Source organism: Oncorhynchus masou, chromosome 14, assembly GCF_036934945.1.
Source record: "Oncorhynchus masou masou isolate Uvic2021 chromosome 14, UVic_Omas_1.1, whole genome shotgun sequence".
Classification (NCBI taxonomy): Eukaryota; Metazoa; Chordata; class Actinopteri; order Salmoniformes; family Salmonidae; genus Oncorhynchus; species Oncorhynchus masou.
In genome coordinates, this window is record NC_088225.1 from 7,270,465 (window position 1) to 7,296,913 (window position 26,449).

Consider the following 26,449-nt stretch of genomic DNA (forward strand, 5'->3'; position numbering starts at 1 on the left):
TATCAACGTAGGACATTTTTTGTGTGTAGATCCTGAAAACAGCCGACGCCTTTTATCATTGTAAAAACAACATACTTGAACAAAAGGTAAGCCAATATCAACTATAAAGATATCAGAATTGAATATTCCCACAAGATTAATAACTTTCTTAAATAATGGGTTGAAGTACATTTGAAATGGCGGAGGAAAAGGAGGTGAAGTGAAGTCGCGTCAACATTTTCTCGACCATAGCATAATTACTTTTTTAATGCAACGACAAAACGTTCATTACTTAAGAACTTCTTAGTTGTTACATTTAAGATTTTAAAAATGAACCAGGTAGATGTTATTTACGAAGTTGCCATATAGGCTATTACAGTAGATATTGACAGATATTACAGTACAGTACACCGCCTTTTGACGATAGTATCCCCTGACCCGGTTGTTTTGTTAAGAGCCGCGGACGCTTGCGGAACGTTTTTTGGAAACATAAGGAACGTATCTTCCATATCAGAGAGAAATCAATTTGATAAAACAAAATATTAAATTACTACACACCTTTATAGGCTTAGTGTTTCCACACGTCCAAATATATCTCCAATATACATTATCAATATACTTGTTTATTGAAGACAAAGGTGGCCACCTGTGCTAAATAGCGCTCCGAACACCTGTGTGTAAGTGTAATTGGGGAGGAAGTGTAGTTCCTCAACTGGGGGCTTTGGACAGCTTGTGGATCTGTGCAAAACTCTACAGTAAGTGTATCTTTTTTTATTTGAAGGATTCTTTCTCGCTGATATGAAAGACAAGGGGCATATCACCATATGTTTCGAAAACCGGTTGAAAAGTCATGATTGTTGACTTTTTTTCAACTTTAAAACACAGCATCGCAATTGTATACTGAGCAAAAATATAAACGCAACATGCAACAATTTCAAAGATTTTACTGAGTTACAGTTTATATAAGGAAATAGTCCATTGAAATAAATTCCTTAGGCACTAATCTATGGATTTCACATAACTGGGAATACAGATATGCATCTGTTGGTCACAAGTTGGGGATTGGAACAGAAAACCAGTCAGTGTCTGGTGTGACCACCATTTGCCTCATGCAGCACGACACATCTCCTTCACATAGAGTTGATCAGGCTGCTGATTGTGGGCTGTGGAATGTTGTCCCACTCCTCTTCAATGGCTGTGCGAAGTTGCTGGATATTGACGGGAACTGGAACATGCTGTCGTACACATCGATTCAGAGCATCCCGCACATGCTCAATGGGTGACATGTCTGGTGAGTATGCAGGCCATGGAAGAACTGGGACATTTTCCGCTTCCAGGAATTGTGTACAGATCCTTGTGACATTGGGCCGTACATTATCATACTGAAACATAAGGTGATGGCGGCGAATGAATGGCACAACAATGGGCCTCAGGACCTCGTCACAGTATCTCTGTGCATTCAAATTGCCATAGATAAAAATGCAATTGTATTCATTGTCCGTAGCTTATGTCTGCCCATAGCATAACCCCACCGCCACCATTTGCCAATCTGTTCACAACATTGACATCAGCAAACTGCTCACCCACACAACGCCATACACGTGGTTTGCTGTTATGAGGCCGGTTGGACGTACTGCCAAATTCTCAAAAATGATGTTGGAAATCGCTTATGGTAGAGAATTGAACATTCTATTCTCTGGCAACAGCTCTGATTTTCAGTGCTGCAGTCAGAATTGCACACTCCCTCAAAACATATTTTTTTTCATGCTAGCAGTTTAATTGTCTAGTAGGATATTTTTGGACAAGCTGCTGAATTTGATAAACCAATTGGTTTATCAACCCTTTACCAGTTGTCTGTACAAGCACACACAGTACCTGCGCGAGTGCAGGTTCTTCATTTCATTTCACTTCTCTTCTCACATTATTTTACATTATGAAGCTTACTTTTAGTCCCCAGTCACATGTTGTTATCACAAGCACACAAAGACAAGAGACCGAAGCCTTTTGATTCACTCATTGTTGTGCAGCATACACCATAGCATAGTTACAGTATGGAATTCACAACTAAATGTTTGCAGCTAGATATAACTATTAAGTTAACTGTTTAAAATGTGTTAAATGCTCTTTGGATTGCTGACATAGTAGCTAGGTATCTATCAAGATTCACTCCATTGATCTTCGTGCGTGCGTGCACGTGGGTGGAGTGGGATTTTTGGAGTAGCGAAAACCTTTTGTGACATGATGTCCTTGCCGGGCTCATTCCCATTCACAAGGGGGCGATAGCAACGTTTTTTCATTTTGTCTTTTCATTTTGTGAAAACAAGGAAGAATCGGCTTTCCTTGCTAGTTTTTTTAAACCTTTATTTAACTTGGCAAGTCAGTTAAGTACAAATTCTTATTTACAATGACGACCTAGGAACACTGGGTTAACTGTCTAATTCAGGGGCAGCATCTGCACATCTATCACTCCAGTGTTAATGCTAAATTGTAATTGTAATTATTTCGCCTCTATGGCATATTTATTGCCTTACCACCCTACTCTTATACATTTGCATACACTGTACATACAGTGGGGCAAAAAAGTATTTAGTCAGCCACCAATTGTGCAAGTTCTCCCACTTAAAAAGATGAGAGGCCTGTAATTGTCATCATAGGTACACTTCAACTATGACAGACAAAATGAGAAAAAAAATCCAGAAAATCACATTGTAGGATTTTTAATACATTTATTTGCTAATTATGGTGGAAAATAAGTATTTGGTCAATAACAAAAGTTTATCTCAATACTTTGTTATATACCCTTTGTTGGCAATGACAGAGGTCAAACGTCTTCAAGGTTTTCACACACTGTTGCTGGTATTTTGGTGGCTGACTAAATACTTTTTTTTGCCCCACTGTAGATGTTTCTATTGTGTTATTGACTGTACGTTTGTTTGTGTGTAACTCTGTGTTGTTGTTTTTGTCGCACTGCTTTGCTTTATCTTGGCCAGGTCGCAGTTAGGGTTGCCAACTGTCCCGTATTAGCCGGGATGTCCCTTATATTGGGCTAAATTGGTTTGTCCCATAAGGGACCTTCCTTGTTCCGTATTTTCATCCAATCACAGTATAGTGTAAACGCGCCAATTCCTGCAAAGTAATTTCGGTTATTGTTCGGTCGGTTTGGCATATCAAGGAAATATGGATAAACATGCAAAAAAGACTGTGCAGCTTCAACAAACAATGTGAAGCAAAAATGTTGTGGTTTAAGCCCGTCAGTGTTGACTCGACGAAAGCTTTCTGTACTTTATGCGTCGGGAATTCTTAATGAAGGGGAGAATGCCCTAACTCAGCATGCATCCACAGAAATGCACAAGGCCACGCTAGCTAAAGGTGCTAGCGATGTTGGTGCATTCTTCGTGACGTCTACTGCGGAAACTGACAGAATTGGAAAACACCTCTCTGTTTACCAGTTATTGAGCAGTGCCAACAATCGCAATTGCCCAGCTCACATAGCTCATAATGCCTGCAAGCACGCCTGCGATCAGCTGTCAGTGGATATTGAGACAATTGTTTTACAGATCTACAGGCACTTATCAGTATCTGCTTCCCGAAGAGAGGAACTACGCGCATTTTTTCCGCCTTTGTTGACATTGAGTGGCTTGAAATCCTGCGACATGTTTGCACACAATGGCTCTCTCTTCATCCAGCTGTCCATCGTCTCCAGCAAAGCTGGCCAGCTCTTACATCATACTTCAGGTCCCTTAGGGAGACCTGTCCTGTGGAACTGAAGAGTATTTTTGAGTATGAAGAAAATACAGAAGCTGCCGAGATTTATCTGTGCTTTTTCCACAAAGTGGGTGTGTTTTTGACCTACTCGTAAAAAAGCTGGAGGAAACCAAGCTCTGCATCACAGATGTTTTACGAGGAAGTCCAAAAGTTCAACATTTAAGATGCTTCAGCTGATACCAGACCAAGCAGCTGATGGGACAAACAATTGTCAGCATGAAGGTCCAAGCAGAAACAGGACTTTGAAGTTCTATGACACTGTCTTTACCTACATTGACAAGTGGTTTGATTTCTCACCAGAACATGTAATGGTGAAACTGATCGACCTCTATGAGCAGCTCTCCTTCACTGACCTGGAGCAGGTGGTGGTTGCCCTTGAAATGACAGAGACAGTCACTATGGACCAACTCTATAAAGAGTGTTGTACTAGCCGGGAGGAAATGCAGAAAGCCAGACAGGATACCACAAAATCCACCAGTGAGAAGCAGGTGGCAGTTTACCAAAACCTAGGGAAAGCCAACTTGATCAACATGTTCAGGATTGTCTCATTTGTCCTCAGTGTGCCAGACTCAAATGCCTTTGTAGAGAGGATTTTCTGTCTGATGACCATTAAATGGTCAGACTCAAGAAACCAATGTAGCACAGAGCTGATCAAAAATTAACTTCACATATCTGGGAACTGTGACTTGTCATGTAATGACTTCTCTCTGGCTCTGCAAGAGGACTGCTTGAATCAGTCAAGTATGTAGCCTTGGTGAGTGACACATGCTCCTCTTTTGCATTTGAGAAGTTTTTTTTTTTTTTTGCTGTAAAGGTCCCAATTGTGATTCCTTTGATAATATATTTTGAGGTTTATTCACATAAGTTTACATAATGATACAGTTTTAGTAAAGCTAAATGGAACTGTGATCTCTGGTTAAAGAACGAGCTTTGACGTTCGGGTACTCGATTACTCATGCCCATCCCTGCTTTGATGAATCGTCTGTATAGCCTATAGATCAGATCAAGGAGCCAAGCGACAACACTGCCCCCATTTTGGAAGGAATGATACAGCGTGTCTTCATTTTCAGGTAGTAAAAAAGTAAGTAAAAAGCCGGAGCCTATTACAAAGATACGCCCCTTTTGTGACAAAATTACATTGCAATTGCACTCCGAATCGTATGTTTGCGTAGAGCTTGTAGTAAGCTTAAGTGGTTAGCATTTTGCAATCAAGCTCCTCTTGGTAACAGAAGAGAATCCCCTCCTGGATCAAGAGGCTTGCTGTCTAATATTTGTTTGAGTAGCATTTTTGAGTTATTTGTATAACTGTATGAGCTGGGATGTCTGTACTCCAAATAGTTTGTGTAAAAGGTTTGCATGTTAGCATTTAGCTAGCATTTGCTATGGGATTTTACATGTACTTGTTAGCATTGAAAACTGCTGATTGGAAATAGCGCACCTGTTGTTTTTTATTGCTGGTTTTACGGTATGGCACAAAGTCGGTATGATGGCACAAGGTCGGTATGGGGGAGGTTATACTTGCCTAACATATGGAATTGTTTTAAGATGGACATACCATGTATCATTTAGCTATCTGATTTAGAATTTAAGGAACCTGTAGGTATAAAAGAAATACATATATTTACAAATTATTTCATAAAATATAGAATTTGCCCATAGAAACACATTAAATGACACGTTCATAAATGGCAAAACAGACAGTCAAAATATGTATCCTAAGGAATACAATTTTGAAGTGTATGTCTTATATCTATGACATACAAGAAAGCTCAGATTTCTTATTTTTTAAATGTATTTATAACACATATTTAACCGTTTCATTTTTTAACCTGTCTGGCATCAGTGGGACAGTAGCGTCCCACCTGTGCATTTGGATCCAGTGAAAGTGCAAAAAGAAATCTCATAACTAAAATTCCTCAAACAAACAAGTATTATACAACATTTTAAAGATAAACTTCTTGTTAATCCAGCCACAGTGTCGGATTTCAAAAAGGCTTTACGGCAAAAGCACACCATGCGATTATGTTAGGTCAGCGCCTAGCCACAGAAAACCATACAGCCATTTTCCAACCAAGGAGAGGTGTCACAAAAGACAGAAATAGCGTTAAAATGAATCACTAACCTTTGATGATCTTCATCTGATGGTACTCTCAGGTCTCCATGTTAGACAATAAATGTTAGTTTTGTTCGATAAAGTTCATCTTTATGTCCAAATACCTTTTTGTTTGCGCGTTTAGTCCAGTAATCTAAATGCACAAGGTGCGGGCACTATGTCCAGACGAAAGTCAAAAAAGTTCCATTACAGTTTGTAGAAACATGTGAAACAATGTATAGAATCAATCTTCAGGATGTTTTTATCATCAATCTTCAATAACATTCCAACCGGACAATTACTTTGTCTTTAGAAATGAAAGGGAACGGAGCTCGCGCCCACTGCTGTGCGCGTGACTAAACTCAAGGCTTTCAGCCAGACCACTGGTTCAAACAGCTCTTATTCGTTCCCCTTTCACTTTAGAAGCCTGAAACAACGCTCTAAAGACCGTTGACATCTAGTGGAAGCCTTAGGAAGTGCAATCTGACCCCATTTACACTGTATATTGAATAGGCAATCACTTGGAAAAACTACAACCTCAGATTTCCCACTTGCTGGTTGGATTTTTCTCAGGTTTTGCCTGCCAATAGAGTTCTGTTATACTCACAGACATCATTCAAACAGTTTTAGAAACTTTAGAGTGTTTTCTATCCAAATCTATGAATAATATGCATATCCTAGCCTCTGGGCCTGAGTAGCAAGCAGTATACTCTGGGCACGCGTTTCATCCTGATGTGAAAATACTGCCCCCTACCCCAAAGAAGTTAACTGATACCTGGTTACCTTCAGAAAAGTCCTATGACACTTGTGGGAGTTGTAGAACAAAACAGAGAACAGCATTAGTGGCGATTTAAAAAGTGAGTATACACAATGCCTACTGAAAAGAATAGTGGGTATACAGCGTTTTTCCCCTACGACACCACTGGGCTAAAGTCTTCCACTCAGGGACCAGACGCGAACCTGATGAAATGACTAAGAGAAGCAATGTCCTTCTCTATGTCTATGATTCATTTTTAATCCCAAAGTAAATAGGTGTTGTCTTTCTGGCGGGTGAAGGAATGTGTTGCTATGCACAGAGGCCTTCACCCCCTCTGATACCCTTTGTCATTCACTCATTGAGACATTCATTTTTTGATTCCCATGAGTTGCTTGCAAGGCACTGAATGAATGCCTCGTAACAGTGCTCTGTGAGGGACTGGGGGGCCCAGAAGGCTTAAGTACTGGTGTGTTTAATTATCCAGGTCCTGCAAAAGATGGATCCCTCGGATGTCCTTACTCAAGCCTCTGGTATTCTGCTAATCTGAGTGGGCGTATATGAGTCAGTGATCATTGTGTGTCTGTGTGTATCCATCCTGAATCTTTTCAGCAGTTCCTCTATTTGTTCCTTTCTTTGTTGTATCCTCTACAGTCTGCATTCACTCCCCAGAATCTAGCTGCCATTTTTGGATCCCCTTTCTACCCCTCCCCCGTTCCTGTCCTTTCTGCCCCCACATTCTCTCACTCCTCCACCAAGATTCCAACTGTCCCCCACCCCTCTGCTCACTGAGTATCATGCTTTTTCATGCATGTGTTTTCGATAGGGAGTCGACTGGTCCCTTAAGCACAATTACATTGTCACATTGACAGTTAGGCCGGGGCCTACATTGTTATAACAAAATTGTTACATTGCTGTAATAACACAACATGGAGAAATAACTAAGTGAATCTGCACACAGTTTACCAAATGCTGAGCACAGCTAGGGGAGGACTTACTTTATGTATCACAATGACTGGTCCCTATGGTCAGAGTGGTTTTCTGGGCTGTGGAGTGCAGCTCTACAACCTATCATTAGCCTGTAGTTTTCATAGTTTAACCTCTTCAAGAGTTTTTTAAGAGGGCAAATTACTTGTGAGTGACCCATCAAGGCCAGAGGATGTAGGCTAATCCCAGGATAGAAAATGATAACATTCACTCTGTTTATTAAGCGATTTGATAAAAGAGTTGGCTGTTTGACATGTCCAAATGTGGTCCCTGAGTTTCCTTGCCCTTTAGTGGCTCTGTTCTGAGTAGTTTGTTGTTCCTCTCTCAAAAAAAGAGGAAACCAAAAAAGGAACTGAGATTTTCCCAACCTCAAAAAGGAGGCCGACCTTATCCCTGCTATAAATTAAAACCTCACAATTCTCACATGTAATCCTCATGGGTCATTCTGATGTTTTATTTATTCAAATGATTATATTAATAAGGGGAAACATCAGGGGCTAAAAGGTTGGGAGTTCAACACACCATAACTAAAAATCATATATTATAGATTATACAGACAGAGGGGATTGATAGCAGCATCATTGACTTATGGGAGCACATAACTTTGGTTATATGTAGAACAGAACCATTGTGTTCCTGTTGACATGATTGATGCGACTACTCTGGCAGGATGGAACCAAGTGGCTTATTCATGCATCATCGTTTGCTTGGTATTTGACCCTGAGTGTGTTTTAAGAGCATAACCCTGAACCTTGACCCCTTTCTGCAGCACAATAAGAGGCTTAAAGTGTGGCCAAAGAGTATAACATAGTCTAGTAAATAACTAACACGTGGCCCCTTACTTCAGGGTTTGTTGTTTTGGGTCCCAAATGAACATTTGGAGAGTTAAGACGGGTTAGATTTTGAGTGCGCTTTTTAATAATGTGCTCTAATTTTCCTATTATTTATGGAGAGTGAAAATGGGACAGAAAGACACTGAGCATGAGCGAGAGAAAGTGCAGAAAGAGCAAGACAGCCCTGCTGCTGCAGGGAAAAGAGGGAGGGGGGATGTGGGGAAGTGAGATGGATTTCCCGTAAATCACCATCAACCAATCACAGCTCCTACCCAGGTTGGCAGTGGGCCAGTGGGATCAAGCGACACCAAGCAACCGAGATACACAGCAAGACTACAGTGTGAAGTAGAGCGAGAGAGAGAGTTGAACGAGACCTATATTACAGAGAGTGAGTTATTATTTGTAAGGATAGGGGTATATGCGAGCAGAATATTTGACTTCAGTTTAGTTTAGTGAAAAACGGATAACCAAAAGAGACTGCAGACCTGCAATTCAGACCTGCCTCTGTCGGTAGGTCTATGTTTCCTTCCTCAATGTCTATTTTTCCGTCCAGTTCTTTGTCAAAGGGCCTGTTCTTACTACCACCCCACTTGATTTCAGTTGGGGTGTGGTGCTGTGTTTTGGAGGAGGGGTACGTGTGCGGGTCTCTCGCTTTAGCAGGAAGTGATGATCAGTGAATGAGAAAGCTGGTGTGCCTGGTCCGAGTCTGGGTGAGACAAAGTGTGTGGAGGAGGGGACAGAGAGATAGACAGGAAAGTGGAGAGTAAGAATAACAATAACAAGGCTATATACAGGGGGCACCGGTACAGAGTCAGTGTGCGGGGGTACAGGTTAGTTGAGGTAATCTGTACATGTAGGTGGGGGCGAAGTGACTATGCATAGATCACAAACAGCAAGTAGTAGCAGTGTACAAAAGGGGGGGGGGGGTTCAATGTAAATTGTCCGGAGGCGATTTTATTAATTGTTCAGCAGCGTAGTTGAGTATTTGCTTGGCATTTACCCTGGCAGTCAACCTGAGCTTGGTGTGTCATAAAGGAAACAGAGCACCTGTCTAAGGGAAGATCAAAAGTGAGGGGGAAAGATACAACTCCTGTGAAGTGCTGGCACACTGATGCAATAGGCAGCAACCCTATAGATCTGCAGCTCTAAGCTTACAGTCTTCACTAAGCAGGCCAAGTTCCAAAGCCTCTCTGGCATTTCTCTACTGAATTAATGCTCAGATCAGAGGGGTTTTCATTTGAAAGACATACTCCATGCTTGATGCTTGTTAACTGACAATAAATACAGGAATACATCATACACCATAATACTGTTGTTGTACAAACATAAATTATGCCATATTTGACCAGTCTAGCTCATTGCATGTTATCCCAGCAGTTTTCATGTGTATTTTATTTTGCATAGAGGCTGTCAGAGAGTTTCAACTTAAGGTGTACATCTTGGCAGGGGTTGTGCAACATTGTTTTGTGCTGCTCGACCTATATTGCTCCCTTCAACACACACTCCTTCTATTCTGTGGAACTGAGGCAGGCCTGTTCCTTGAACATGCCATGTAGCAGTCTTCACAACACAACTACTTCCTGGTGTTAACTACACAGTTGTAACTGTCAAAACAAGGCCCGTGATCGAGTTTCCTGTTTCATTCGCTCACCACAAAACATGAAGTTTCAGCAGAGAAGGAGTTGCGATCAAGTTTTTGTGTCAAGCATACACTTCCTCCATGTTGAGAAAGTGATGTGTTTCAAATCAAATCAAATTTTTTGGTCACAAGAAAAATATTTGCTTTTGAACTTTGGAACGAGGCGCAATACAAGGCAGAGATAAACAATTACTAGATTGACTTGTTTCACCGCCACACAAAGCCGGCCATTGTTCTGTTCTTAGCAGGTGCAAAGTTCAGTTGACATGAGGAAGGCTCTTTCCAGAAGTGAATAAGCTATACTGGAGTTTTTGATAACCCACTCGATGTCCCTGCAATCACAAGCTGTGCTCTGCTCTCTGCTAATGGACAGCGTGAGGATCGCTTAAATCAGCAAGTTGGTAGTTGTGGAGATGTGCTTCAAATGTAGTGCTGTACACTGAGATGTTCAAGGACAGACCGTTTTGAATAGTTCAACCAACAGCGAAGTTAGTAAACAGGATAAGACCATGTTTTATTCTGAATTGACATCATTTTCTGTTTCCTTCTCCAGCAGGTGAGATGGCAGTGAGGCAAAGGATCTTTAACTCGACCAGACCGTTCTCAGGGTCACCCCAAATAGAGCTGAAGGGGTCTTACCCAAGCCTCCCCAGCCCAGAAGACAGGACGAGTGACGAGGAGGGGAAGGAGAGCAAAGGGGACTTCATGCCTTGTTTAAAACCCAGAATAATTAAAGTCCTAACGAAGGGCACAGCAGAACAAGTGGGTGAAGCAGGTCCACTGAACTATCAGAAGAACTCGTTCATAGCCCAGGCTGAATGTGAGTATACTAAGGACAGGCAATACTAGTTTTGATAGGGTTAATTGCAGAGAGAGAGAGAGAGAGAGAGAATGGCACCAAGCTAACACCTGCTGTCTGTGCTTCCCCAGGTGAAACCCAAGACTCTCAGCAGTTCAGCCCTTCCTGTTCCGAACGCTCCTTTGTCGCGTCCCCCAACTGCTTAATCAACCGGTATGACCTCACTTATCCCTCCATAACACACTCCATCATTATCTCTTCTTACAACTCTCTCAATCTTTGGGTTTCTTCTTTAGCTACAAAGCATTGGTTAAACCACTAATGTCTTCTTACAGTTTTCGGTTTTCGTGACAGTACTGCATTCACACAGGCATTGCTGTTGTCTTCCACAGGGACTCATCAGACCACAACAATGTGGCGTGTTCCTCCGCAGCCTCCAACCAGGACCAACCAGGCTCCCCGGCCCACCGCTCACCCAGGAAGAAGCCAAGGAAGAAACAGAAGAGGAAGGAGAAGAAAGAGGAGCAGAGGGAGACAGGGAAGCAGAGACAGAGACGTAGAGTACCTTCTGGTGTCCCTGAGCAGGAGACTCAGACTGGCAGTTCTCCTCAACTGATCCAGACCCAGGTAAGATGAGCACTCTCCCTGTAACATCCTACCGTCAGACACAAAATGGATGACGTTGAACTCTAGTTGAACTTGAAGTGCCTTTCTTGTGATTCATAGTCTGTAGTATGAACCGTAGACAGTCTCATATAGTGTTTGAGCTTCTATCAGCAAACATCCTAGTACACATTAGCTTTCCAACCAGGAGGAAGTGATTCAGAGAACATTTGACTGTCTGAGACAAAGCTTCCTTTCAGGTGTACATAGTCTTGAAGCCTCACCCACACAGATAGGTGTCTGTGTCAGTATCATTACCTGGAGGTGAAAGCTCTTTCCTGGCTGACAGTCACCTTTAATCACCTGGTGGTTGGTTTGTCTTTTTCCCCTTTAGCAGGACGCTTCAGAGCACCAAAGTAACATCAGCACTTCATACAGTAGCAGTATCCCGAGTTTAGAGGCGCATGACACAAGACGCCCCCCTTACTCCCTCCAGGACTGCAACAGGGGCCCCAGCCATTCCCACCTCTACTGGGGCCCCCAGGTGTTTAGCCCCCCCTCCAACCTCTCCACCTATGGGCAGGAGAGTGACTCAGACTCCCCTCTCAGCAGTGTGGGAGACTGTTCGTTAGCCCTAGCAGGGCTCAGGGGCAGTGTCAGTCAGGAGGACCGATGCTACGCAGGTCCCTTCTGCAAAGACGTGGAAAGAGATGTCAGGGAGAAGGAGGGAGAAGTCTCAGAGACTGACACCAACGAGGGCCTGATCTTCAATAAGGTAACTTTCCAGACTGCAGTAGTTGTCGATAAATGCGGTTGTTTACTTGTGGCTTTTTCTGATTCCTCCTTATTAACTCAGCCAATTGATCTCTCTCATTTCCTATTAGAATATTCGGCCTGTGAATTATGAGTACAGGGAGGGGAAGGACTACAGCCTCTGCAAGTCTATCAACACAGGGTCATACGGGGAAGTGCACAGTGTGCAAGACAACAGAACACACTTCAGATTTGCCGCCAAAAAGGTACAACAGCACTTACACTCTATGTGTATACATTATCTGTGTGTTATCTCTCACTATTGATAACTATTGAACTCTCTTCTCCCTCTCCTTCCTCCCAGATTCTCCTGAAGAGTTTTAGTAGTGAGGAAGTGGGTACGTGGAGTGCCCTGAAGTCTCCTCGCGTGGTGGAACTCTTCGGAGTGATCAGAGAGGGGCCCTACGTCGTCCTCTTCATGGACCTCAAAGCTGGTGAGCTATACACTATACTGTACCTCAATCTCAGGCAGTGACCTAGACGCTAGTTGTTTGTTCAGCTGTTTGTTCACCCTCACCCACCCGCAATAGCTTATAACCCATCCGCAACCACAAGACTATATGTGATAAAGTGACAATCTGAGGCCTGCACCTGACCCTAAACCGCTATAAAATAGAAAAATGCTGTAGGCTACAGTCAAAGACGATATAATAATTTTTTTGACAAGGGGTGCAGATTTTCTCCTGATTTTAGATATGTTTCAGTTTATCATTTCCGACATTTTGGTAGACTATTTGTTAGTCAACTATAATTAGATACAGCATCTCTTCTGTCATTATATGTTGCCCTCAAAGACTAAATTAACCCCTGCTCACCAGATTGTCATAAATCAATAGAATGAATGCTTTAATCTAGTTGACATCGGTAGAGTTTTTCTCTGTCATCTTCTTTCGTGGAGCAAAAAGGTTTAGAGTCCAAAAAATAATTAAAGGAGAACGATTTTCTGTGCTAAATTTCCAAATGACATTAGTTTGACCTGGTGTAAGGAAATAGAAAGCTGTGAAAACAACCCAACATGTTTCTGATAAGATTTCAGTTTGGCTTGGATGCATATTTTTTACGTGGTTGAAATACTATCAGCATTTATGATGCTGATAAAGATAGATACCATCTGTAGAGGTACTAACTGAGCATTTGCATTCTCTCAAGATGCTGAAAGAAAGAAATCATATTTCTCCACTCCTGTTCCTGAGTCAGAATTTTGCCTACATTTGGTGTATCATTTTACTGCAAGAAATCCTTAATTTTGCAGGAGTTAATATTAAGGCTATGTGAGGTTATAGACCTACAGTCAGTGTCCAGATTTCAGTTTCCATTAAACCCATCGGAACAGTAGGCTACAGTTCCCTTGAACTTCCCTATTTGAAGTCCTCGTTTTGTGACTGTTGAATTTGAATAGCTCCTCACAATCATCACACTTTTACCACTTCACCAAATATTTTCCCAACATTACTTTTCTGGCCCTCCTTTCTCTTTATCTTCAACATTTCAAAGCTTTTCTCTTGTTGAATTTAAATGAATGGATTGACGTAAACTTTTTGGCCCGTTTCCAAAAGCATGTGGTTATTGACATGTACGCTATTTGGCATATGTACAGTTAGACCTCTAGGTTTATACACTAATGCATGATAGCATAAAATAATTAAAGAACAACCTCAATGTAGCCTATAGATATAAATTGCGCAGGAATTATACATTTATGGATTTTTTACAGGTATTGTTTCTCATTATTCAACCCGCCCGCTACCCACCCGCCCTTCATCCACACAATATTTAATAACTCTAAACCCGTCCGGGTTATGAGTCAACCAGGGTATCACTACTAGACACCTCTGTTAAGAGTTTCTCTAAGGATGCCTCAAATCACCGCTATGATTTTGAGGTGATTTTCCATCACACACTGACCCCTCCTGCCCTCTTCTCTATTATCTGCTTCTAGGCTCTGTGGGTCAGCTTATTAAAGAGAGGGGTCGGCTACCTGAGGACCTGGCCCTGCACTACCACTGTCAGGTCCTGGAGGCGCTGGAACACCTGCTGAAGAGACGAGTGCTGCATCTGGACATAAAGGGTAGGCCGAGACATGAGATAATGAAAATGGCTGACTTATGAACAAAACCACAGCAGAGGGTTCATAAAACACACGGTAACGGCACGTACACTGACTCTTACTAGGCATTTTCAAACTAGGTTTGATTATGGCAGCTATTAAAACAGTCACTACAAGACTTGTCTAATCAAATCAAATTGATTTATATAGCCCTTCTTACATCAGCTGACAGCTGATATCTCAAAGTGCTATACAGAAACCCAGCCTAAAACCCCAAACAGCAAGCAATGCAGGTGTAGAAGCCCGGTGGCTAGGAAAAACTCCCTAGAAAGGCCAAAACCTAGGAAGAAACCTAGAGGAACCAGTCTATGAGGGGTGGCCAGTCCTCTTCTGGCTGTGCCGGGTGGAGATTATAATAGACATGGCCAAGATGTTAAAATGTTCATAAATGACCAGCATGGTCAAATAATAATAATCACAGTAGTTGTTGAGGGTGCAGCAAGTCAGCACCTCAGGAGTAAATGTCAGTTGACTTTTCATAGCCGATCATTAAGAGTATTTCTACCACTCCTGCTGTCTCTAGAGAGTTCAAAACAGCAGGTCTGGAACAGATAGCACATTCGGTGAACAGGTCAGGGTTCCATAGCCGCAGGCAGTTGACATGTAAAGAGGAATAGAAGAAGCAGATGTTCAGGATATTCATATTTTGATTCATATGTTGCCTTGGTGAGAGTAAGTTGTTTCTCTGCTGTTTTTGTAGTTGTTATGTGGAACACAAGAGTCGCAGATCGTGTCTTGATCTCCCGCACCTGTGTTGTGAAACCAGAGCACCACAGGCTGAGCCGGGAATTTCCCACAGCGTGACTCACCGCTACTCTTTAGAGGGCGCATGCGCTCGCCAGCCAGAGAGAGGGAGAGACAGAACTAGAGGAAGAGAGAGAGAGCGACAGAGCAAAGGATAGACAGTTGGAACCACATGGCTCAGTGCTCAGATGCCACCTAGTGTCAGATATGCCAAACCACAGGCACAGATACAACAGGGAGGTTTTGCCAAGTCACCTGCTGCCTGTCTATTATGCTATAAGCGCCAGATTCATTCCTTCCCCAACAGCTGTTTCTTAATAGCCAACATGACTTGGATTTGACTCTTTTTTTCCCCCTGGTTACCAGAACCTTGCCTTGCCTACAGTGCTGCTAAATATGGCTGTCTCATCCCAGAATTATAGAACAACAATAACCAAATCCAGTATATACCCATAGATTAACGTGTGTGTGTGTGTGTGTGTGTGTGTGTGTGTGTGTGTGTTGCAGCGGACAATGTGTTGCTGTCAGAGGATGGGAGGGACACTTTTCTGTGTGACTTTGGACAATCGGAGAGAATGGACATCGGTGGACAGAGCCTAAGTGCATCCCAAGGAGGTAGCAAAATATGAAATCAAGCCCCCTCTAGACAAAAAAGGGGGATACACCAAAAACAATAAAGTGTTTGACCTGGTTGTCATGTCTGAATGTATACTCTGTGTATGTGTGTGGAAGCAGACCTGAAGGGGACAGAGACACACATGGCCCCGGAGATTGTGAAAGGGGAAACCTGCCGCGGAGCCAAAGCAGACGTGTGGAGCAGCTGCTGCATGTTACTGCACATGCTCAATGGCTGCCAGCCCTGGACACGATACTACTCCCGCCCACTGTACTTCAAGGTATCATTCAACACAACACCACCCTGTCTTTATACTTGACGTCTGACACATATGTAGCTTTTGATGTTTAAAAAAAAATATTAGGCCTCCGATTGGATTGAATCTTTGTGTCGTGGATTGATTGTTCATGTGGCTATGGTCACAGATAGCCAATGAACCACCGCCTCTGAGGGAGATCCCGCCCGATTGCAGTCCCTTCACTGCTGATGTCATAAAGGTGGGACTACAGAAGGAGCCCACCAAGAGGGCCTCCGCCTCGGAGCTCAAGGGAAGAGCAGCCAGAGCTCTGAGAGAAGGTGAGGGTGTAGCACCGCCACTGTTTTTAGATCAGTCCTTAGATTTTATAACTGACTAACTAACCTACTGTGTGTCTTTAGTGGGAGGACTCAGCAGCCCCATTAGAGGGTCCTATAAGGAGCCCCTACAGATAGATGACAGCCCCAGCCAGTCTCGCCAACCCTGGCCACCCTTTAGCAGAGACACCTGCTCTGAGGAGAGCCCTGAGCTATGGCTGGAATCCATGAACCCAAGGAGCAGGGAGCTGAAAAATGATGATGAGGAGGAAGGCAGTGAGGCAGACACAGAGGAGACAGCCTCACCTCGCTCTCTACTGACACAACTCCATGAATGGCAAAATCCCAAGATGGCCGACGTCACCTCCAACGTATCTGAGCTTGAACTGCGCAAGCTGGAGAGAGGTAACGATTGTTGAAACATTCTGTGTGTTTGCTGTCTGTCAGTCTGTGTATCTAAGTTCATTTTAGTTGATGTATATCCATGTGTCTATATCAACTCAAGTCAACTCCTCTGTTCTTACCGCTCCTCTACTGTTCGTCTGCAGAGTTCTACCTGACCAGTCTGTCTCAGCTGCACTCAGCAGAAACCCAGGAGCAGCTACTGTCCTGCCTGAGCAGCAGTGACTGTTACTCCAACAGGGACTTATGGGACAGAAAGGTAACCCACCATATAAGCCTGCCTTAACTGACATGTTAGATAATATGAACAGCTGTAGAGTGTGTAATGTGTTTCTGTGGGTTGATATATGGATCTCTCAGGTCACATTAATCAGCCCATTCACGGTTCACCCTCTTTTCCCTCCTCCCCTAACTACAGGACTCTGGCCGTTGGTCCATCAGCCCGGGTGACGACCTCAGCTCCGGTGTGTTCTCCTACAACAGCCAACCGGACGGACAGATTCTCAGTATGGACTGGCTGGTTCACCAAAGCCACCTGTCTCCACCCCGATGCTTTGAGGGTGAGCGACATCTCTCGTTAGCTGACCCTGGAAGGTGCTACAACTCAGGATGTTTAGATAAGAGGATCATGTCATATTGTTTCCCACTGGATAGGACCTCATTCCCATAGCGATATCACATGCTGAGAAAGCATGTGCGGTGCACTCATGTTGGCTGTTTCTCTGCACTGTGATTGGCTCAGGAGTTGACGTCTGCATCACGGGGGTAAATGGGCAAAGCATCCGGATACGAGAGAAACGCAGGGTGAAGGTGGGCCACATCGCCACGGGGATCAGCGACCAGGTGAGTGAGGACTCATGGTTGAGTTTTCAATATGCCTCCCCTGACAACAAGTTGTGCACAACCATATTTTCATTTTGATGCTCTTGTCCTTTTCACAGGCGACGACACACAGGCCTTCATTACACCACCTGTGTCTCTATCTCCCCCCTAGATCTCTGAGAGGGTGTTCACCATGGAGACTCAGGAGCGGGAGCCAGTGGCCCATGATGAGGAGGTGCAGGACTCTGGCCTCCTGCTCCGCTGTGTCCCTGCTCCTGACTACTGCCAGGCCTGGAGATGGAGGGTCAAGGGGGGGGTGCTGGAGACTCGTGACTGAATCATTAACTCCCCCCACTCATCGGTAGCAGTCTCATCAAGCATCAGGACTGTGAACTCACTCGTCTCAGTATATCCTGTTTTTTATCAAACTGTGTGTTATGTCTAATCCTTGTAAGAATTGGACCCTTTTTTTTCAAATTTCGCCCAAAATGACATACCCAAATCTAACTGCCAGGACCTGAAGCAAGGATATGCATATTCTGGATACCAATTGAAATGAAACACTTAAGTTTTTGGAAATGTGAAAGTAATGTAGGAGAATATTAACAGCAGGGGTTCAAACTCTAGAACGCAGTTCCAACATTGGAGTATAAAAATGTATTTTTTAAAACAAAACTATGCTCAATTTTATCTCTGGGACCCTCATGATGACAACTCAGAGCAAAGATTACTGAATGTATGAAACCAGTTGGCATAAGTGTTTTGTTGTGCACTCTCAAACAATAGAATGGTATTTTTTCACTGTAATATCTATGGTACTGTGAATGGACAGCGCTGTTAGATTAACAAGAATTTAAGCTTTCTGCACATAAGTGTTTGTCCTGGATAGTTGGATGTTACTTACGTCATTCTAGGTACGTTAGCGGGACACCAATCCCGTAGAGGATAAAGGGACAAATGTCATGTGTTTCTTATGAATGGATATCCCTGTATATTACAGGAGCACACACACACACAGTGTTCGTATTCTCTTTAGAGAAAATGGTTAATGTGAATAAGCCACAACTGCCTTTTCTCAAAGTAAGGTATGGAAAGTCCAATACTGTAAACCTAGCATAATTTTATACACCAAAAACGACAGCCCTTTTCTAGATTTCGCTAGAGCACACCCAACAACAGCACTCAGCCAATAAGATGTGCACAGGGCTGAGATGTTAACCTTACAGTAACATGGAATCATGTCATGAAATAAAAGCTGTACTCTGGAGTAATTCATATCCATTTGCTGAGCAATAGGAAAGATTCAATCCAACTACTACTGGACACTGTTTAGATATGCTTCCATTTGAGAATTAGGGTACAAGCAAGAATCTCATTCACACCCCACAATCTTGTCACAACTTAATAAGGATCGCAATCCATAAAACATTTTTATTTTATGTTCATATTACAACATACAAAAAAAACAAACAAGTGTCACTGCAAAAAGATTGTTTTGGGGGACAAGAGTTTTACAAAAGAGATAGAAAAAGTGAAAAAAGGTGAATATCAAAGCAATTTATTGTAGAAAAGAAAAAAGGACCAAGGCACTGACAACTTAAAAGAAATAAGAAAGTTTCCTTATTTGAACACATTAACAAGGTGTATAAAAAGAGCATTTGATTGAAGGATTATGGTATGGTCTGCTTTTAAATAGCCCACCATAAAATACAGTACTTTGAACACTATGCTGAGAGAGAGGTAAACATCTGTGAGAGAAGGACAGTGCTGTGTGTCTGCAGTAGAAATGCGCACACACATCTGTTGATCCTATGATCACGCGTAAATAATCAGACACACACCCCAAAATGCATACTCCAGCAAAGAGATAACATGGAGGGAGGGAGAATGATCAGATAGGAAAAAGGAGACTCAATGGAAGAAAAGTGCAACAGAAATAAAGCACAGGAGGAAAGCATAGGAGATTCTCATGCTTAAGACCTGGGGGGGAATATCATTAGACTTAAGCAACAAAATGTCATGCAGCGACTTGTTTGTTTGCAAGAAATAAAAAAATAAATTAATTAAAAGATGTGCCCTGGCCGAGTCTCTACACATCTCTTTCCATCCTTCTCTCCTGTGTGTGCGGTCAAGAGCTGCTCACATATTTCAGCGTAGGGAACAGAGGCAAGAAAAACCTTGAATCTGACTCAATCCTTTGCCATTGATGGATGGAGGGTGGGAAAGAGGAGTGGTCCAAACATTGCTGCTTTTCCATCCCCAACTATTTTTCCTCACCTTTTCCTTCCCCCGAAACAGTTCCCATTTACCCCCACATGTCTACCTCTACTACCCAGTTTCCCCCCCAGTCTTATGTCCCCCCCCCCCTTTGTCCTTTCTCTCAGGCTCTCCTCCCCCTCACATCTTGCGGATGACCAGCACAGTAGTAAGAACTCCAGCGAGGAACACCCCCACGGTCTGCCAGGTGGGAGTGCCAAAGTAGGAACGGATTCCCTCCTAAGAATTAGGGAGAGACACCATTGTCTTCAACCATCACCACAATTTCAAAAAGACATCTGTAAAAAAAAATGTCAATGTGGGGAAAGCACATCTACAGATTCCTTACCCAGCCACCCTGATCCCTAATCCAGTTGATCACATGATCTCGCAGGTAGTCTGTAGCCCAGCTGATAATGGTTCTGATGATGTCGGGGACCTTGGTCAACAGAGCCTGAGGAGAGAAAGACGATGCAGTCTTATTGAACAACGAAGAAGCCAACTCATCCCAAAACGTGTAAATTGCAGTTCCATTCCAAGCGCTGCGGTTTACAAAAGTGACTCTATTCCGACTGAGATGAGCCCTGTTTCCTTTGTCTAACAGAGGACAAGAGAGCACGAGAATGATTGAGAGAGAAAGGAGAGCTAAATAAAACTCACCTTGATGACCAGCCGACAGGCAAAGTAGAAAAGTGCCACCACCCTGCCCCAGTTGAACTTTCCATCAGAGAAGATCTCACGGGCCACTCTCATAAAAACATCATGGCTGGGCTGGAGTGCAGTATCATTTAACATACTGAAGGGGAAAACAAGAGATGCTCTGAGTATTGTACAAACTCCAGGGGTCAATTTAAGCAAAGAGCTGGAGTCCCTTTCTAAGTCCTTGATTTAAGATACCTTTGGAGTTGTGTATTGCCATCCAGCTCATCTCCAATCTGCTGCAGGCACAGGGCCAGTTTCTTGTGGTTGGGGTCACACAGCTCACTCCCGCCCAACTGGGTCCGTGACACTGACAACTGAGTACTGCTGTCAGCATGGCGAAGAACCCGCTCGTAGATGAAACTGCGAAGAGAGGGCCCCGGGTAAACAACTAGCTAGTATATTTTGATCCTTTTCTGATTAATCAGGCTGGAACAAAGAATTAACTGGTACAGTGGGGAGAACAAGTATTTGATAACCTGCAAAATCAGCAGTGTTTCCTACTTACAAAGCATGTAGAGGTCTGTAATTTTTATCATAGGTACACTTCAACTGTGAGAGACGGAATTATAAAACAAAAATCCAGAAAATCACAGTATGATTTTTAAGTAATTAATTTGCATTTTATTGCATGACATAAGTATTTGATACATCAGAAAAGCAGAACTTAATATTTGGTACAGAAACCTTTGTTTGTAATTACAGAGATCATACATTTCCTGTAGTTCTTGACCAGGTTTGCACACTGCAGCAGGGATTTTGGCCCACTTCTCCATACAGACCTTCTCCAGATCCTTCAGGTTTCGGGGCTGTCGCTGGGAAATACGGACTTTCAGCTCCCTCCAAAGATTATCTATTGGGTTCAGGTCTGGAGACTGGCTAGGCCACTCCAGGACCATGAGATGCTTCTTACAGAGCCACTCCTTAGTTTCCCTGGCTGTGTGTTTTGGGTCGTTGTTATGCAGGAAGACCCAGCCACGAGCCATCTTCAATGCTCTTACTAAGGGAAGGAGGTTGTTGGCCAAGATCTCACGATACATGGCCCCATCCATCCTCCCCTGAATACGGTGCAGTCGTCCTGTCCCCTTTGCAGAAAAGCAACCCCAAAGAATGATGTTTCCACCTCCATGCTTCACGGTTGGGATGGTGTTCTTGGGGTTGTACTCATCCTTCTTCCTCCAAACAGGGCGAGTGGAGTTTAGACCAACAAGCTCTATTTTTGTCTCATCAGACCACATGACCTTCTCCCATTCCTCCTCTGGATCATCCAGATGGTCATTGGCAAACTTCAGACGGGCCTGGACATGCGCTGGCTTGAGCAGGGGGACCTTGCGTGTGCTGCAGGATTTTAATCCATGACGGCGTAGTGTGTTACTAATGGTTCTCTTTGAGACTGTGGTCCCAGCTCTCTTCAGGTCATTGACAGGTCCTGTCGTGTAGTTCTGGGCTGATCCCTCACCTTCCTCATGATCATTGATGCCCCATGAGGTGAGATCTTGCATGGAGCCCCAGACTGAGGGTGATTGACCATCTTGAACTTCCATTTTCTGATAATTGCACCAACAGTTGTTGCCTTCTCACCAAGCTGCTTGCCTATTGTCCTGTAGCCCATCCCAGCCCTGTGCAGGTCTCCAATTTTATCACTGATGTCCTTACACAGCTCTCTGGTCTTGGCCATTGTGGAGAGGTTGGAGTCTGTTTGATTGAGTGTGTGGACAGGTGTCTTTTATACAAGTAACGAGTTCAAACAGGTGCAGTTAATACAGGTAATGAGTGGAGAACAGGAGGGATTCTTAAAGAAAAACGAACAGGTCTGTGAGAGCCGGAATTCTTACTGGTTGGTAGGTTATCAAATATTTATGACATGCAATAAATGCAAATTAATTACGTAAAAATCATACGTGATTTTTGTTTTAGGTACACTTCAACTGCGAGAATCGGAATCTATGTCAGTAGAATGAAAATACACACCAGAACCATATACCTTGCAGATCTCTAACAAGTCTGGTAAACAATATTTCGCTGTGGAAATTTTGTCTCAAATTTCGAGCGTCTGAAGGACAAACCGCAAAGACAACCGGTAATGCAAGTATCAATGAAAATTGATTCAACATTCTGGCTTGTAAGGAACATTTATACGATTTGGCACTCCAATGTTTCAGGCTATATCTACCAATTAAATTGTGTATTACAGCCTGATTAAATCAGACAAATGTGAATAAAGATGAAATCCAGGAGTAAACAAGAAGGTATACTCACTCTGTCAGTAATGTTCTTCCCAGTTCTAGTACCTGATCAGTTCCATTACCTGAGAACACAAAGCAGCACTGGAATCAGTACGACCAGGACATAAACCAAGGGCAGGTAGAGGCAATTTAAGACAATGCCTATGTGTGGGTAGTCTGGCAAATACTGAATTCTTGAAGTCCTGACTGAGTCACGTGGGTAGCGTCAGCCAGGCTAATGTATGCGTGTCTGTCAAATCGAAACTGGGCCGTCATAAAATATGATGTAATGTTCTAAACATGTTTGAAATGTGACACACAAAGATATTCTTGAACAAGTAACTACTGAAGTATGCATGTCTCATGACCAGTTCAGTGTGACATTAATTCATGTAAAACAGTTAACACCAGCTGGCTCATTTTCAGAAGTTGACTTATCAGCTGACATTAGTAACAGCTGGACTGGTCCAAGATGTACTGCAGTTAGGCTAGTTGTCTATGATGTTTCTGGAATGACAACAATTAAGTATGAAGTACAAAGACTCAGACTGCCAAATCTGGCCCTCCCACCCCTACAGGAGGGCAGCTCCCACTCAGCCCAGTCCAAGCACTTCTGTGTCCTAGCACCCTAATGGTGGAACCAGCTTCCCCCTGCCCATCTTCTGAAAACCAGTGAAACCCTACCCCTTTAAAGAGTATCTTAAATAATCGCACAGCCTCCCCCCCCCCTACTTTAGAGGGAAAAATGTCCTTTCCTATGATTGTGATATGTGGTTGTCCCACCTTGCTATCTTAAAATAAGTGCACTAACTGTAAATCATTCTGGGTGAGCTCGTCTGCTAAATTACTAAAATGCTAATTAAACACAGCTAGCAAGCAATCACATACTAATCTGACTAATCAGTCTGTAATACACAATTAATTGGTATATACAGCCTGAAACAAATGCCTGCAAAATCATGTAATTGTTCCTTTCCAGAATGTTGAATAAACTTTAATTTAAACTTACTATACCGATTGTCTGTGTGGTTTGTCCTTCACCTGCTCGAGATTTGAGACAAAATATCTCCAGGAAAGTGTTGTTTAACAAACTTTTTAGAGAGCTGGTAGCTACAGTTGAAGTCGGAAGTTTACATACATCTTAGTCAAATACATTTAACCTCTGTTTTTCACAATTCCTGACACGTAATCTTAGATTAAAATTCAATCTCTTAGGTCAGTTAGGATCACCACTATATTTTAAGAATGTGAAACGTCAGAATAATAGGAGAGAATGATTTATTTCAGCTTTTATTTCTTTCATCACATTCCCAGTGAGTCACAAGTTAACATAAACTCAATTAGTATTTGGTAGCATTGCCTTCAAATTGTTTAACTTGGGTCAAATGTTTTGGGGAGCCTTCCACAAGCTTCCCACAATAAGTAAAGTCAATTTTGGCCCATTCCGCCTGACAGAGCTGGTATAACTGAGTCAGGTTTTTAGGCCTCCTTGCTCGCACACACTTTTTCAGTTCTGCCCACACGCTTTCTATGGGATTGAGGTCAGGGCTTTGTGATGGCCACTCCAATACCTTGAATTTGTTGTCCTTAAGCCATTTTGTCACAACTTTGGGAGTATGCTTGTAAATTGTAAATGAGAACTTGCCTACCTGGTTAAATAAAGGTGGGGGACAAAATGCTTGGGGTAAATGTCAATTTGGAAGACCCATTTGCGACCAAGCTTTAACTTCCTGACTGATGGCTTGAGATGTTGCTTCAATATATCCACATAATTTTACTTCATCATGATGCCATCTATTTTGTGAAGTGCACCAGTCCCTCCTGCAGCAAAGCACCCCCACACCAAGATGCTGCCACCCCCATGCTTCACAGTTGGGATGGTGTTCTTAAGCTTGCAAGCCTCCCCCCTTTTCCTCCAAACATAACGATGTTCATTATGGCCAAACAGTTCTATTTTTGTTTCATCAAACCAGAGGACATTTCTCCAAAATTACTATCTTCGTCCCCATGTGCGGTTGCAAACCATAGTCTGGCTTTTTTTAATGGCGGTTTTGGAGCAGTGGCTTCTTCCTTGCTGAGCGGACTTCCATGTTATATCAATATAGTACTTGTTTTACTGTGGAAAAAGATACTTTTGTACCTGTTTCCTCCAGCATCTTCACAAGGTCCTTTGCTGTTGTTCTGAGATTGATTTGCACTTTCACACCAAAGTACGTTCATCTCCAGGAGACAGAACGAGACTCCTTCCTGAACGGTATGACAGCTGTGTGGTCCCATGGTGTTTATACTTACGTACTATTGTTTGTAAAGATGAACGTGGTACCTTCAGGTGTTTGGAAACTGCTCCCAAGGATGAACCAGACTCGTGGGGGTCTCCAATTGTTTTCTCTGAAGTCTTGGCTGATTTCTTTTGATTTTCCCATAATGTCAAGCAAAGAGGCACTGAGTTTGAAGGTAGGCCTTGAAATGCATCCACAGGTACACCTCCAATCGACTCAAATGATGTCAATTAGCCTATCAGAAGCTTCTAAAGCCATGACATCATTTTTGGAATTTTCCAAGCTGTTTAAAGGCACAGTCAAGTTAGTGTATGTAAACTTCTGACCCACTGGAATTGTGATACAGTGAATTATAAGTGAAATAATCTGTCTGTAAACTATAGTTTGTTAACAAGAAATTTGTGGAGTGGTTGAAAAACAACTTTTCATGACCCCAACATAAGTGTATGTAAACTTCCAACTTCAACTGTATATGGTTCAGTACCAAGGTAAAGGTTGTTTTATATAGGATATTCGCTTTAATCGTCAATAGCTATTGAACCAAGCATGCCATGACAATTAAAATGTTCTAAATCAAATTTAGGTTGGATACTAATCCATTACATTTTCTGTATGAATTTCAAATTCGGTTCAGATTACAATCTTCAAAAAGATGTAAGACTTACACACACAAAAGTTGTCGATTGCTCGCCATCCTCCCCTGATTAAGAATATAACGTTACAATACTCCACGTCATGGCACGCATTGGTTCAATAGCTATTTACGAGTGAAAACCGAATATCCAAAACAAATGTTTGGGCTGTATATATAAATATCAATTAACTGTTTATCACATATAGGCTTACAAGCGAGCTTGATGAGAAAAGGAAACAAGTTAACTAACACTTTCCCCCAGTTGAACAGCTAGAAAACAATAATGTTGCTTTCCTAGGTAGCTAGCTCACCCAGTCATGTGTACGGGCATGTTTCAGAGATGGGATGGATGGGTGTTATGTTAGCTCGTTGACTGGCTAACTCGACGCGGCTCGGTCCAACCGACTACAAAAATCAATTATTTAACAAGTAAGCTAAATCGTGACAAATACTTTTCGTTCCGGCTCACGATAATTACGATATCAGTAGCACGGTTCCATATCGATTGTGTTTATCATAGTCATGTCACTTACCTGAATCGCCTCCTCCCGACAGCGCTGCCATCTTGTACTAAGATTACTTTGAGTCCGCGTCCGCTTGCAGTCATGTGACATATGTTTACAGTACCAGAGGAGTGGCTTCGTTTCGCTCGTTCACGAATTCCAGCTTGCAAGAGCACTATGTAGAAGGTCAATAATATTTATGAGTAGTCAATTTACAAAATACTTAAAATTACAGCAAGTTTAATTAGCATTGAATACAAATATTTTGACACAAATGGAATCCAACGTTCCGCTTCTGCTTTGCCCTTTCTTAAACGTCATATCC

The 26,449-nt window shown here is 42.7% G+C and overlaps 2 protein-coding genes across 8 annotated transcripts; one reads left to right on the forward strand and one right to left on the reverse strand.

The window, feature by feature from the left end:
- LOC135554071 (mitogen-activated protein kinase kinase kinase 14-like) lies at positions 1-19,608 on the forward strand. Of its 7 annotated transcripts, none has more exons than XM_064986104.1 (16): positions 1-86; positions 10,603-10,869; positions 10,980-11,061; positions 11,241-11,475; positions 11,846-12,226; positions 12,336-12,470; positions 12,569-12,698; positions 14,204-14,332; positions 15,623-15,730; positions 15,848-16,011; positions 16,157-16,307; positions 16,389-16,709; positions 16,853-16,965; positions 17,125-17,266; positions 17,449-17,549; positions 17,648-19,608. In XM_064986104.1, the coding sequence occupies exons 2-16, from the start codon at positions 10,611-10,613 to the stop codon at positions 17,891-17,893; spliced, it is 2,697 nt and encodes an 898-aa protein (XP_064842176.1). In that variant the 5' UTR covers positions 1-86; positions 10,603-10,610; the 3' UTR covers positions 17,894-19,608. The 7 variants fall into 7 exon arrangements, with proteins under 7 accessions (XP_064842176.1, XP_064842175.1, XP_064842178.1 ...); XM_064986103.1 differs by lacking the exon at positions 1-86 and adding an exon at positions 8,711-8,920; XM_064986106.1 differs by lacking the exon at positions 1-86 and adding an exon at positions 8,711-8,920 and having other exon boundaries at positions 11,849-12,226.
- Positions 18,918-26,449, reverse strand: LOC135554074 (apoptosis regulator BAX-like). Its single transcript, XM_064986113.1, has 6 exons — positions 26,155-26,449; positions 22,743-22,791; positions 20,682-20,846; positions 20,445-20,580; positions 20,134-20,238; positions 18,918-20,024 (listed from the first exon to the last, which is right to left on the reverse strand). The coding sequence occupies exons 1-6, from the start codon at positions 26,183-26,185 to the stop codon at positions 19,926-19,928; spliced, it is 585 nt and encodes a 194-aa protein (XP_064842185.1). The 5' UTR covers positions 26,186-26,449; the 3' UTR covers positions 18,918-19,925.